The following is a 15,999-nucleotide window of genomic DNA, read 5'->3' as shown; positions in this document are numbered from 1 at the left end:
ATAAGCCTTATTTTATATTTATATGACACAAAGTGACAACACACATTTGTCTATTGTAGCTTTTGTGTGCTGTACAAAGATGTTAAAAAGAAAGTACACCCCCTGATCATTTTAAGGGTTTACATATCAGGACAATTTAAAAATCATCTAGTCCCTTCCAGGTCATAAACTTAGGTAAATACAACCTCAGATCAACAACACAACAGATTTCACAATGTCATTATTTATTTAAGAATATTTAAGCCACAATCTAGAAACAATGTGTGAAAAATTAAGGGCACCCGATGACTCAGTAGCTTGTAGAACCTCTGGCAGCAATAATTTGAAGTAATTACTGTCTGCATGAATTTATCAGTGTCACATGGTTTTGGGTGAATTCTGGCTGACTCCTCTTTACAGTGTTGCTTAAATTCATTGATGTTTGTGGGTATTTGTTTATGCATAGCCCTCTTAAGGTCTCCTAAGCTGTTGGACAGATGGCCTCAAATACTTTTGGTAGACAGAGGAGCTCACGTTCACCTCAACAACTTAACAATGTGCCCAGGTCATGTGGTTGCAAAACACCCTTCCACCATCATGCTTAACAGTTGGCGTCAGGTGTTTGTGCTGATATGCTGCATTTCTTTTTGGCTTCACATGGAGCTCTGCATTAGGGCTAAACAGATGCAATTTTGCAAACTTAAGCCATGCTGGTATGTCCTTTTTAGAGAAAAAATTACATAGCAACCAGATTTCTCATTGCAAACAGTCTTTTTCTAATTGCACTGTCATGAACTTAAACATTCAACATGCTAACTGAGGCCTATAAAGCTAGAGACATACAGTGGGGCAAAAAAGTATTTAGTCAGCCACCGATTGTGCAAGTTCCCCCACTTAAAATGATGACAGAGGTCAGTAATTTGCACCAGAGGTACACTTCAACTGTGAGAGACAGAATGTGAAAAAAAAAATCCATGAATTCACATGGTAGGATTTGTAAAGAATTTATTCGTAAATCAGGGTGGAAAATAAGTATTTGGTCACCTCAAACAAGGAAAATCTCTGGCCCTCACAGACCTGTAACGTCTTCTGTAAGAAGCTTTTCTGTCCCCCACTCGTTACCTGTATGAATGGCACCTGTTTGAACTCATCATCTGTATAAAAGACACCTGTCCACAGCCTCAAACAGTCAGACTCCAAACTCCGCCATGGCCAAGACCAAAGAGCTTTCGAAGGACACCAGGAAAAGTATTGTAGACCTGCACCAGACTGGGAAGAGTGAATCTACAATAGGCAAGCAGCTTGGTGTGAAAAAATCAACTGTGGGAGCAATCATCAGAAAATGGAAGACATACAAGACCACTGATAATCTCCCTCGATCTGGGGCTCCACGCAAGATCTCACCCCGTGGGGTCAAAATGATCATGAGAACGGTGAGCAAAGATCCCAGAACCACACGGGGGGACCTGGTGAATGACCTGCAGAGAGCTGGGACCAAAGTAACAAAGGTCACCATCAGTAACACACTACAACGGCAGGGAATCAAATCCCGCAGTGCCAGACGTGTTCCGCTGCTGAAGCCAGTGCATGTCCAGGCCCGTCTGAAGTTTGCCAGAGAGCACATGGATGATACAGCAGAGGATTGGGAGAATGTCATGTGGTCAGATGACACCAAAGTAGAACTTTTTGGTATAAACTCAACTCGTCGTGTTTGGAGGAAGAAGAATACTGAGTTGCATCCCAAGAACACCATACCTACTGTGAAGCATGGGGGTGGAAACATCATGCTATGGGGCTGTTTTTCTGCCAAGGGGACAGGACGACTGATCCGTGTTAAGGACAGAATGAATGGGGCCATGTATCGTGAGATTTTGAGCCAAAACCTCCTTCCATCAGTGAGAACTTTGAAGATGAAACGAGGCTGGGTCTTCCAACATGACAATGATCCAAAACACACCGCCCGGGCAACAAAGGAGTGGCTCCGTAAGAAGCATTTGAAAGTCCTGGAGTGGCCTAGCCAGTCTCCAGACCTCAACCCCATAGAAAATCTGTGGCGGGAGTTGAAAGTCCGTGTTGCTCGGCGACAGCCCCAAAACATCACTGCTCTCGAGAAGATCTGCATGGAGGAATGGGCCAAAATACCAGCTACTGTGTGTGCAAACCTGGTAAAGACCTATAGTAAACATTTGACCTCTGTTATTGCCAACAAAGGTTATGTTACAAAGTATTGAGTTGTATTTTTGTTATTGACCAAATACTTATTTTCCACTCTGATTTACGAATAAATTCTTTACAAATCCTACCATGTGGATTCATGGATTTTTTTTTTTCACATTCTGTCTCTCACAGTTGAAGTGTACCTCTGGTGCAAATTACTGACCTCTGTCATCATTTTAAGTGGGGGAACTTGCACAATCGGTGGCTGACTAAATACTTTTTTGCCCCACTGTAGTCTCGGTTTCTGTGGCTTCAGGAGGTGAATTTGCTGGGGAATCCACACTTGGAAAAATTGGCAATGTTCTTGAATCTTTTCCACTTGATGAAAACAGCCTTATGACACTTCCCACACTGATGGGCGGCAACTATTGCTTCTTCATTCATTCTTCATTGCATGTACTTGTACTGACATATACCTAAATGTTCCAGAGCAGCAAACTGTCAAAGCTTTTGCAAAAGTGCTCACACTTGCTGACTGATGATCAGTTAACCAAGTGCATTTAATTAGCAGCACAGAGCTGCTACTTACCTTCTTAATTCCCATGGAAGAAGTAAGGGTGTACTTAAGCCCCTTTTCTATTAGTACCTACTCCACCAGGGTTCCAAGCGATACGAGGTGATCCAAAAATGTGACATCAACAGACTGCATGCCAAAGATTGGCTAGTCAGTGACATCGCTCAATTAGTCATGAGAGCGTCTCCTTCACAAAAATCAAAACTACCATTGCGTTTTTTATAGGGCTGCATATGTGAAAACTTTCTGTAAAGTCCTGCTGCTGAGGTTAGATTCTACAAGCTATCAAATGAGGTGTGTTTTTGTGTAATCTTCATTAAATAAATAATGTCATACTATAATATGTCACATCTTGTGAGTTATCTTAAGATCTGGACCAGATGATTTTTGCATGTAAAACTTAAGAATTGAAAGACAGTGCACTTTTTTATCATGACTGTCACAGACGTGATCTGGCAGACATCATTTTTTGATTGTGTCATTCCTATAAAGCAGTTTGAACAGTTACGTTTTATTTTGCTGCTTTAATGTGGCTTAACATCATGTCACGCTCAGTTTTAATAAGCAAACTTCACAAACTTATAAAAAGATCTTCTAGCTAATGATAATGTCTCAGTAACTCTGAGAATGGCTTAATAATACAGCTCCTAGCTTAAAAATAAGATACATTTATATAGAGAGTCATAAATATATGTATTTATTTTCATATGACTTGCAGCAAAACCAAATATGATTATGTGTTTCTGTGTCAGGAGTATTTGTGCCTATAAATAACACACTTAACTACTGATTAAACAGGATTAAATGACAGCTCTAACAGAATAATACTCACAACCTAATATACTCTTTCTTGGCAGGCTTGACAGAGGTCAGAATGGAAACTTCAGCTGTCACGGTTGGCAGGATTAAAACGTCATGCCACTCTTCATCACATCAAAAAGCAGATGAGCCATTCAAGACAACTGGCCACAGCTTAAGGGCCCACCGGCCATTCTGTCTGTATAAACACTGAAAATCATTAATCATTAAAAAACAATCTCAGCTAAAAGTAAATCCACATTTTACTGTTTGGATCTTTTATTGTAGATTCAAATGCTTCATCACTACCAGAAGACCCATTTTGCTATTTCAAGATAACTTGCTTGTTTTGCCAAAGGGTTACATGTGTGACGACATGCCCAGATGTGCGTGAAATAATGCGGGTTGGCATGCAGTCCTCGGCTCTTGTATGTTAACCAGCCTTATAGTGACAAGTCTGCCACAATGAAAGGGCGATTGCCCAGTAGGTCACTAGTAAACATGGCAGATTTCTTAAAGGAGTTACAGTAGATTTGTTTGTGAATAAGAAATTTATTTCAATAAAGCTTAACATGTTATTGTAAAAATGCTTAATGATACATTTAGATCTAGATTGAGGAGGAAAAGAGAAGAGTCCATCAGTAGCTGATGAATAGTACAGAACTGACTGTAGTGACTGGAACACATAGATGCTTAATTGTTAAATTGGAAATTGGGCTTTCCAGTATAAAGGCTTCAGGATGCCAGCAGAGGTAGCATAAAGAGTGATGAAGTCCATGTAGGAAAGACATTTGGCTGGATGGATGAGTAACATGCACGGCTTTCATTCCAGAGTGTTTCATTCATTTTATTCCAGGTGTTTATATTTCATGTAAGAACAAAAGGCAGCTTAAGGGAGCTAAAAACATGGTTTGGGTTAAAATAGATCCTTTTGTAATATTAGTGACATGTTACAAAGCCTTTTTTCCAGATCTGCAAGGAAACTTTTCTGTCTGCCCAAAAACAATTTGTTCTGATATGCACGACAAGCAAGTCCCATCTAGGTTCGTTACATTTTCTGTCATCTGGAAATAAGATCTGTTGCAATCTGTACTGCTTGAAGTTGCCCCCTCATTTATGTCAAGGGTTTCTTTTTGTGTCCAGCTCGTGTGTTTTCGGTTCGATGAGCACCTTTTCTCAATTTGTTTGTGTTTTGTCTGTTTGCATGCTTTTTTTCCTAAGCTACCTAAGCTGCATTGACATTTCTCAGGAACTATTTGTCTCTAAACTATTTCACTGTAATCTTTCAGTAGATTCTTTCCATCTTGCCATGTGCCCTGTCGGTGGAAAAATCGAGAATAAAAAGAGCTTTTTAATATATAGCTCAAGAAGAAAAATACTCAAATACAAGCATTCTAGTGCCTTAATGAGCTGAGGATGGAAGGATTGCATTAGCTAGTGACATTGTCAAAGGGGAACTGCTAATCAAACAGCGTTAAACTCTGCATAGGTCATTTGATTTAAATCATAATAGTTAGCTTGTTATATGTTAGTTTCTCTTAGTCATTAATTCAGTTTAAAATGTTTTGTTTTGTGGTCACAGTGCATTATTGTAATTTTTCAACATCCCAAACTTTAGCTGGTGATTGCAAAAGATGCAATACAAGCACAGCATACAAAAAATGGAATGCCATTCATGATAAATAGCTCATTTTCATTTTAAACTTCTGTATCCTTTTCTGTGTAAAGTGAATTGTACTGCATGGGTAAAAGCAATTCAGAATGCAGTATTGTGATGTTTAACAAACCATTGAATAAATCTGATTTTTTTTTCTATAAAGCAATATGAGGAACATTTCTCCTGGGTGCATTTGATGCCTGGGCTTCCCAAAACTCATTAACAGCAAACTGCAACTAATCTTTTAGTGTTTACAAGCAAGGACCAGGATTTGGAGGCATGCAACACATGCCTTTTTCATATGTAAAACTCTTTGTATAAGAAATTAATTGTGTGTGGGCAGCTTTATGTAAAAGGAAAAGCTTTGTTAATGGATGAAAGTCAGAGCTACATCACGAGGTGCATTCATTTCTCATATTACGAAGCATATATTGTTAAATACAGGGATTAAATTCTAACTTTAAAATGTTTTCTACCTAAATTGAAGAAAAGGTAAGGTGTAGACTTTAATTCAAAAAACATAAATATCTTAAACTCACAAAGTCAAAATTGAAATTCATCTTTCTTAATACATGTCAAATTATTGTGAACATCCAACCAATGTTTAACACCAACGAACGATTAAAATATGTCTGTAAAGCTCTTGAGTTTGCTCCATCAGCTACTTATATTTATTACAGAGTACAAATAAAGGCTTGTATATTTACATTTGCCTGATAGTGCTTGAAGTATTGTCCATCCATCCATTTTCATAACCACTTATCCAATTCCATTGCAATTGCACACAGGTGGGCAGGAGCCTAAACCGTCTGCCACAGGGCCAGAGGCAGAGAACACCCTGAACAGATCACTAGTCTATGGCAGAGCTAACACAAATTTACAGCCAATTTAGAGACACAAATGAATGTGTGTCCAGACAGAACCCACAGAGGCACAGGGAGAACATGCAAACTCCAGACAGAAAGGTCTCAGCCAGTCAGTGGGTTCAAACCCAGAACCCTCTAGATACTAATAACTGTACCACTGTACCAACTGGAATAGTTCTAAAGAGCAAAGTTTGTACAGTTTATGACTATAACATAACATATCGCCTGTGGTGCAAAAAGTTGAGCTTCAGCATGAGTGACATGTCAGCTACGATAGTTGTGGATTCTGTCATTCGTTACCAAAAAGTCAAAACTCATGACAAGTTATTTATTGGATTAATACACAGTCATAAATCTGAAGCTTACGCTGGCTTCATTTGGATCATTTCCGACTACGTTGTGCATGCTAGCAAAACAGCCAGATGATCATTATTGTCAGCCACATAAGAAGGGTGGTGTTCAGTAAAGGCAGCTGGAGGTGAGTTAGCAGTGCCTGATGAAGAGATACTGCAGAGCTGGGGGTAAAACTGGTATCTGAAGAGTACATGCTGGTGTTTGAAGTCAGTCACCTGGCAGCTAAGTCACTCAGCGGGGTCTCCTCACTGCCGCAGATCAAAGATCATCTGTGCTCATGCTTACAGGAATCACAGAAATAGATAGCAGCCCACGCAGGGCATTAACAATCTCACAACATTAAATATGGAGAGATGACATACTGCATTCCCCAGTGCATTTTTGCAATTAGTATTTGGTTTAAACTAAAAATGTAATGCCCTTTTTGGGCAAAGAGCTCCTTCAACTAAAATTTGATTGATCATTTTGTTCATTTCTTTTGGCATTTCAAATGCATCTCAATAACAAGAGGATACCAGCAATTAGACCAATCCTTGGACACTTCCTGTAGCTATTCCTGGGGATCCCAGAGTGTTCCCGTGCCAGAAGAGATAGACAATCACTATAATGTAAACTTGATCTGCTTTGTGGTCTCCACCCAGTTCAGCATGCCAAGAATACCTCCCTTGGAAACTCAGGTAGTGTCCTAGTCCGGTGTCTATACCACATTAGCATTCCCACTCAGTGTGAAGTAGCAGCTGTTCAGTTGTGAGCTCCAGCTTTATGTATAAGCTCCTTACTCTGTCAGTGAGTCCACGGATCCCAAAAAGAAAACTCTTTTTGGGCCAACTTTATAACCTTTGGTTACTGGCCAGAAGACTGACTGATCATAGGTGAGAACAGGACCCTGCACTGGGAAGCTGAGAGTATTGCTCTGTAGATCAGCTCCTACTGTTCAGGAGACAGTAATACAGCTCTAGTATCAGTCATAAAAAAAACAAATATTTTTACCCTGTCATTGTGCTGTGTGTGTGAATTGGGTAACACATGGTTACGCTATCTCGATCGATAGCGTACCTTCATCATCATGAATCACTGCTACTGCAGCAAAATAGTTTTACTGATTTGTCCCTAAACTGTTGGACAGTGACACATTTTGTAATTTTGCCTCTGCACACCATCACAGTGGATTTTAAATCAAACAAACAAGATCTGATTGAAGTGCAGACCTTCAGCTTTCATTCAAGGGTTAGAAAAATTTTACATTGAATGTTATATTGGCTTTTATACAAAGTCACCATTTTCAGAAGGTTAAAACGAATAGGATGGCTGATGCACAAGCAGTTTCATGGCCAGGTGAAACCTTTTCCCTTCCGATTTCATGACAATGGAAGCAGACATATCAGAAGTTGATTCAACACATTAAATATGAGGTCCAAAAAGATGTAAAGTGCAAGCGAGGGAGGCCATCATTTGGCTGAAAAAATAAATAAACCATCAGAGAGCAAAAACTTTAGGAGTGGCTAATTCAACAATCTGTATGTTCTTAAAAAGAACGAATGCACTGGCCGGCTCAGCACCATAAAAAAGGTCTGAGAGACCAAAGATGACAAATGAAGTGCATGATGACCTCATTATTTCTAAAAACAGCAAAACAAATATCAAAAGCTCCATAACTGATCAATAATGCTTCTCAGTGCAAATGAGCCAAAGCATGCTGCAAAAGCAACCCAAGACATTCTCAAAGCAAAGAAATGGGATATTGCTAATGGCCAAGTCAGTCACGTGATCTCATCCCAATAGAGCATCATTTTCAGCTACTGAAGACAAATGTGAAAGAAGAGAGAGCCACAAATAAGCAGAAACTGAAGGGAGATGCATCAATGACCTGGTAGAGCCTTTTACTTCAGGCAGTTACTGACTGTAGAGGATTTTCATCCAAGTAGTTATGTTAGTTATCGTGGGAACCAAGGAGGCAAACGTAAGTCCAATACATCAAACACTGCTTTGTCTTCTCTGGAAAATATGTATCTCAAAGTTGTGAATAATATTCTTACATAAAATATAATTGTATCCTACTTGACATTTCTGAGACGTTTTACCGTAATAGTTTTTTGAAGTTTAGAGTTTTTGACAAGTGTCTGTGGCTTTGACTGTTGACCTCCAAAATCGAATTAGTAAATCCTCCAGTGTGGGACAGACATAAAACCTGAAAATATAATGTCTGTATACTGATGCTGCTTTACGCTAACATTTGCTGCTGACTGAAACATGTCTCCAGTGGAATGTCTGTAAGATGGTCTTATTAGTGGGTTTTATGTCTTTATGTGATCATAACTGTGATTATGCAAAGTTACTATTGCAAGTAAATCATCACATGATGTCAAATACTAACAACTCCGCCCACAAGCTGCCAGGAGAGATGCTCCAACAAACTAACTACTTCATTAAGCCGTTTCCCAAACAAAGTGCTCCCTGCTCCATCATTTAGAAAGTGATTTACTGCCAGAGGAAGTAATACTAAAAAGCATGTCAAGTGAAATGACATGGCTGAGAGCAATCCAAGTACAGCTGAGCTGCTAATATGTTAGAATATGCTAACATAGTAACAATAAAGGATTGGGTTGATTGGGTTAAAGGATTGTCAACTACTGCATATTTGTCTTTGCCCTTCACACTACCCAGATTTCATCCACGGAGATCACGAGTCATATTTAATCAATAAATATGACAATATTTAGTAGTTGTTTAATACACTTGTATAGAACTGACTTTACACAAATACACACACTTTATAACATACACCTGTTTTACTGCCCAATAATACCTAATCAGCCAGTCACATGGCAGCAGCTCATTGCATTTAGCCATGTAAATGGTATCAATGGCATCAAGACATCGACTTGCTGAAATTCAAACTCAGCATCAGAATGGAGAAGAAAGGTGATTTAAGTAACTTGGAATGTGGTATGGTTGTTTGTGCCAGACAGAAGCTGCAGATCTACTGAGAATTTCCAAGAGAAAAATATCCAGTGCACCTCAGTTCTCTGGTTAAAAATGTCTTATTGATGCCAGAGGTCAGAGGAGCATGGCCGGCCTGTGGTGACCTGACAGCAAAGCAACTGTAAGTCAAACAACCACCTGTCACAGCCCAGCTATGCAGTACAGGATCTCTGAATGCACAATACACTGAACCCTGCACCTAAAAAAGTGGCCGGTCAGAGTGTGTATGCATGTGCAGGAATGTAAATTACAACAAAAAACATCATCCACTGCTAACAAAATAAAAGCAAACCTCTCTCACATAGCACATACCCGTGTAAACCTAGAATTGTCAAACATACCAAAGCATACAATCAAACAGAAAATGTGCCTTGTGACTGTTCATTAGCAGAGGGGCCTTCTGGGTCATGGTGTCTGGCTTAGATAAGGGTTTGAATTTTCATTACTCTTGGTTTTCCAGTTTGCAAGAATATCTTATCTGCCTTCGTGTGCTTTTATAATTGTCTGCTCTTCCTAATTGGTTCCACCTGCACCTCATTAGTCCTGTGTGTGTGCGCAGAGTCTCGTCCCCTCCCTCAGTTTGTATGTTGACTAACTTCAGGTCCCAGGTCATTGCTGCCAGAGTTTTGGTTTCTTTTTGGATTCTCTATCATTTTTAACCCTCTCAGGCTCAAATTAAACTTTTTGTTGCTAATGCACAACCAAGTCCTGCAGTGGTACTTCTGAGTAAAAAACACTCATAAAATATGTATGTGGGGTAATCAGGTTGTTAGTTTTGAACTGTTGCAAATCGGCAACGCCTGCCTTGAGAGGGTTAACAGGACTTTCTCTTTGTTCCCTGCAGCACCTTTTGTTGTTCTCTTCCATGTGAGTTATTTCTTCTTCTTTTTGGTTGTTATATTGACCACTCAGCTTTTTTTTGCCTGTCTGTGCTTGTTTTTCATTTTTGAACTCCTAGTACTTGACAGTAAACCTGAAAGCTGTTGCTGACTTACAGTAATAAATCAAATAGCCATACTTACTGAGATGATGGCAGCCAGAGTCTCTATGGCACCTGTGCTCAGTGTGATGTAGGGAAGTATGCTCTCAGTAAAGCCTGCTTCACGAAGAATCCCATTGGTATAATACCAGATCTAAAAAAATTAAAAAGTACCGTTGGTCTTGGTTTTCACAACAACGACAACATACTCATTTATATATATCTTTACACAAAACTCAGCAATCCTGTTCGCTTCAGAGCTGACACACAAATTTTAACAATGTCACTAAAGTTGGCCTACATTCTCATCACATTTAGAATGATGAGATGAATTGACATTAAAATGCAACAAGCTTAACACCTGCACTAATATTGTTAAAAACACAAAGAAAGACATTAAAACCTTTGAACGTGTTTTACAGAAGGCTGAATAAGTGCGAACAAACGGAAGCAAAGTGAGAAAATACAATCTAGAGTTTTAAAAACTGCCAGTGTTTTTGCATTTGTGTGTGAATGGTAAATGGCCTTTATTTGTATAGCGCTTTACTAGTCCCTAAGGACCCCAAAGCGCTTTACACATCCAGTCATCCACCCATTCACACACACATTCACACACTGGTGATGGCAAGCTACATTGTAGCCACAGCCACCCTGGGGCGCACTAACAGAGGCGAGGCTGCCGGACATTGGCGCCACCGGGCCCTCTAACCACCACCAGTAGGCAACGGGTGAAGTGTCTTGCCCAAGGACACAACGACCGAGACTGTCCAAGCTGGGGCTCGAACCGGCAACCTTCTGATTGCAAGGCAAACTCCCAACTCTTGAGCCACGATCGCTCAAGAGTTGGGAGTCTGAAGTCAATTTTAAAGTAAGTTTTTCTCAGTCTGCCGTAATTAGCAGCAACTTTCCTCCAGGTGAAGGACTATTCTTGGCATTTATAAAGCCAGCTCAGAGACATACCAATCATTGACACTCAAGTGCAGTGCAGCACAGCAGGTGAAGGATGGCTAAGCATCTTAGTCTGAACAAAGTGCACAAAATATAGTGACTCACAGCGACTTCTCCACAGCCACTGGGTCTCCTGCACAGCGCTGTACATAAACCTAGAGTCACTTTAATTAGGTTAATGGTGCACAAGCGTTCTTGTTTTTTTCTGTATTTACACTTGAACCTTCTCTTTAAACTTTTATAACAAAATGCAGTTCAAGAACTATGTAATTAAGCAAAGGACAGATTTAAAACTTGATTTAAAAAAGAAAAAAAATACTTGACTTCAAAAGTGATGAAACATACAAGGATCACACTTGTGAAAGCACAGGCACAGACCTCAGTGGGTTAAGTGGTGGAGTTGTTACCAAACCAGACACACATAATGGTTAAATAACAAGGTAAGGTAAGGTAACAAAATTTTACTGGTACACTTTGGTCGCGTTGTCGCCTTGAGGGCTAGGAATGTAGATGTAGGGCAAATCAGTACAAAGTTGTGATTGATTGTCTTTTATTCTACCCTGATGGGTGGGTCATCTCTTCCAAGATGACACTGACCCATTTTTGGACTGATGTGTTAAACAGAACTTTCTCCAATGTGATCAAAAGCCCTCGTGAGGCAGTATGTCACTTAAAGAAAGCAGTTCCATCCCTCAAATAGAAATCACGAAGCCTTTTTTTCATGCGGCAATTGGTGGTCGAACACTTTACTCGTGCGTTTTCTGTTCCTTTTTTTTGTCTTTAATTCGTCATCAGTGTTTACTGCAATATTCTCTAGCCCAAGCCGAAATCAGAAAAATCAGAAAACAGCATAATCAACTGGGAATGTACTCCAGAGTGCCAGAATAGAGCAGAATGACAAGTTCTCCTGTTGGAGTCTCTCCAGTAGAAGAGGTAACACTTATCACCTTCCTGCCTGGGGAAGGACCAAGGCTCCAAACTTATTAACAAGGTCTAGGTGTAACTCTCAGAGTGCCAGATCATCTTTAAAGACATATTGACTGTTTGCTTTCAGAATGGTGTTGGGGTGGGATCCTTATAATGAAATATTTACACAGAGCTTGCATTATTGATTTGGTGCATCTGAATCTATTTAAATGAATAATAAATGATCTATAAATACAGTCAAATGCACTGTGAAATAGCATAAAGGGAGCTGATTCCACTCACAACCTGAGAAAGGTAAGTTAAATCAAAAACTTACTGCATTGAGGCCACAGAGCTGATAGCAGGCCATGGTGATGATGACAGTTATGAGCTGCCAGCGAACAGCTGGGCTCTTCAGCAGCTGTAACACAGAGACGGTGTGTAGTTTGTCCTGAGCTCGAGCCTCCATGTGGACCTCTTTCAGCTCTTGGGAAACATCCTTCTTTCCCAAAAACCTCTGAAAGGCTTACGCACAAACATTCACACATACAAGCACAGCAGCGTTAAAAATATCGACAGTGCCATAACCCTCAATAACAACCATCACACTGAGATCAAAGGACCTAACGATTTGTTCCACGGGCGAATGAGAACATATTGCTGTAAATGGAGCAGTGAAACTTTGAAAATGCAAAATTTCTATTGGTTTATCAACGGTACTTAAAAGTGAAGTAAACTGAGCCCCACACTTTTGTTATTAACAGGCTGCATTTCAACCCTGACATTATGTCCAGCCTTTTGGCTCTTTTTACCAACATAATGTGAGCAGGTAGAAGTGTGAGCTGTCACACGGCTTAACAACAACAAACAGCATTGAGAGCGCACACCTCCACCAAGGCAGCTCCTTCTCTGGGTAGTATTTACCTTTAAAGGGAATCACATTGTATTTTGTAAACATTATGTAGGAGTAGGTAATGTGTAATAGGTATTGATTGGTACATGGTAAATGGCCTGTATTTATATAGCGCTTTTTACTAGTCCCTAAGGACCCCAAAGCGCTTTACATATCCAGTCATGCACTCATTCACACACACATTCACACACTGGTGATGGCAAGCTACATTGTACCCACAGCCACCCTGGGGCGCACTGACAGAGGCGATTCATAGATAACAGGACATGAATAACTTTAGCCTATTATATGATATTTATTCTATTATATGATATTATACTATGGTATTTCTGTATCTAGACAGCTCATTCTCTTTCACTCGACAATACTTTCTTCAAAGATATAACATTTTGAAAGAAAAGACAGATGCGAACTGCAAACGTAAGGTCAAAGGTCAAATGTAACATTATTTGGATGCAAACTATGTGGCATTTACCCGAAAAGGTTGATTCTGTTCATCTGGACGTAGCGTTTTGAATGGGAGAAACGCTACGCACTCATCCAATTGACTTCTTCAGTCTCAGCTGACTGCAGGTTTCCCCAACCTTATAAACAGTACAGAGAACTGACCTCACAGCCCAGTGTTTATCCAGTGGGCTGGTTTCAGTTATTATGCAAATGTACTGTTTATAAGGTGACAAAAGATGAAACGTGTCTCCCATTGAAAACGCTACATCCAAATGAACAGAATCAACCTTTTGGGATTTACGTACCTGGATGATTGAGCATGTATCCAGATATGTGGCATTTAGAATCTCCACATACTTGTAATAATACCTAATAAACCTAAATGTCACCAATACAGTAGAATTAGAATTTTTTCACCACAAAATTCTAAAAGTCAACAATAATTATTGTTGACTCATGTGACAACTTCAATTCTTCCCATAGAGAATGATAGTTGCGTCACATTTCTATGGCTTGAATCAATTGAAAATCACAGGTTAAGTAGTCAGTCAGAATAATAACTATGTTAATAGATATGTCGTTCTCTTTTTGCTGAAGGTACAAGCAGGTTTACATAAACTCATTTGCCTTTCTTTGCCATTAAATTATACAGCCATGGTGACAAATCATTTTCAATTTCCTGCCATTCCTTTTAGCTCCTGTGACCAGCATCTTCTTCATAACAATGGTGGACGGGTCTCATGGGTGTGGCAGTAATTAGATTTGGAAGCTAAAATAATTAAAACTGGCCACAACAACACAAACCTATGGAGCTGTTACGTTACAGGACAGAGTCCCGTGTGTCATTTTTCAGTTTTTTAAATGATTGGTCCCTGTTTTATTTATATATTGTGAAAAAAATATAATACAAAATATAATATTTGAAAAACTGACTTGGATAACAGCATGAAGAAAATGCATTCAAGATGGAAAACATATTTCGCTCGTTTAAAATCTAAAGATTTGTTATATCTACAGGCCACATTTTCCCTGTTTAAATGCTTTTTCTGGGATACATAATTCATCAGCATAATAATACACTCTGCTGCAATGCAGATGACTCTCAGACCTCTTTGTTTATTGGCTGTAGTGATTTAAGTATCTATCACATTATTTTGACCTCTGCTGAATGTAAAATAGGTGAGATTTTCTTTTTAATTGCCACAAATAGATTTTAGAAACACATATCATCTGTGACTAGATGTCGATGTCCTACGTACTGCCTAACAAGTTTATGCATTTGTTATATAATATCGACCCAATACAAGACAGATTATTTACATTTAAGTAAGTTTAATGTCTTTTCTTTGTGTCAGAATGAAGCAGAAATCACCACACCTTTTTTATTCAAGGAGAGACGACTGCTAACCGTTTTTTGTTATTTTTAGCTCGGCCATTTGAAGGTTGTTTGAACTCGTGCCTTCTTGGATGCAATAGATGGCAAAAAATAAGTGGATGGAAAGACTCTTTTCTCACTTTGAGCCCTTCTCTTGTGAAGGTTAATCCCTGGAGTTGTGGGCAGGTCAACTAGGCACGGGTTTAGGACACAGTCCACGGGAGCAAATCTCTACAGTCAAGGACTAAAAGCAGGTCATTAGGATGTGGAAATGAAATGACACGCGATGCAGACGCTGCCCACACAAGATGGAGTCGGCCAGTGTCACAGTAAAGGCTGGGCCATGATTTCTGAGGCAGGAAAAGGGAAGCATTTAAAGTAAAATACGTGTATCTCTGCTAAACCAAATAATCAAGCAAAAGAAGGCCAGTTAGGATTTTGATACTGATATAATAAAGAGAAAAGGGTGAGAGGGAAAAAAGAGAGAGGACATTCTTTCCCCAAAAGTGCAGGTTGTGTTATATCAGTGCAGAATACAGATATATGAAACTCCAGTGAGAAATTATGATACTAAAACATAGCATAATATAGTTACTTAACTCACCTATCGACAGCCCAGTTGACAGCTAAATATAAAAAGATATTCCCAGCAGTTTACATGGAAGCCCAAAATCTAAAATCCATTAACTACAATGGTGTGATCTCTGAAACAAAGTTTAGAAAGGGAGAGAAAAGAACCAACAAGCTGAAATGATCAGTGTTATCAATCTAACTTCATGTAATTCTCATATAGATAGAGCATTAAACACCACTCGCTGCTATCCGAGTAGGTGTGACTTGATATCGATATCTGTTGGAGTAAGGTGAGTTGTTCAACAGTGTCACTGTCCCCATGCAGCCATCCTGTGTTGCTGAGAACTGCAGGGCTCCACTCTGTGTCACTGTTGTGACCAAAGACTCACAGTGCCACAAGGTGGAGGGATGTGGTGCAACAAAGGAGCTTTAAAGAACCATGATGGGCTTGTCGGTTCTGCAGTTTTACACTGGCAATAAAATCGTCATGG

The 15,999-nt window shown here is 39.6% G+C and overlaps 1 protein-coding gene across 5 annotated transcripts in view; it reads right to left on the bottom strand.

Annotated features, from left to right (window-relative positions):
* Positions 1 to 15,999, bottom strand: part of slc2a9l2 (solute carrier family 2 member 9, like 2) — an 89,175-nt gene that overhangs the window by 36,280 nt on the left and 36,896 nt on the right. For all 5 annotated transcript variants that reach the window (XM_040029178.1, XM_040029175.1, XM_040029177.1 and 2 more), the window contains exons 8-9: positions 12,538 to 12,725; positions 10,390 to 10,500 (exon numbers count right to left, since the gene is read on the bottom strand). In XM_040029178.1, coding sequence (XP_039885112.1) covers positions 10,390 to 10,500; positions 12,538 to 12,725 — 299 coding nt within the window. The remainder of the gene's footprint in view (positions 1 to 10,389; positions 10,501 to 12,537; positions 12,726 to 15,999) is intronic.

The sequence above is a fragment of the Simochromis diagramma genome, unplaced genomic scaffold, assembly GCF_900408965.1.
Source record: "Simochromis diagramma unplaced genomic scaffold, fSimDia1.1 OVJJ01000483.1, whole genome shotgun sequence".
Taxonomy (NCBI): Eukaryota; Metazoa; Chordata; class Actinopteri; order Cichliformes; family Cichlidae; genus Simochromis; species Simochromis diagramma.
The sequence above is the reverse complement of the archived record's forward strand: the minus strand, read 5'-3'. Positions and strand labels throughout refer to the sequence as shown.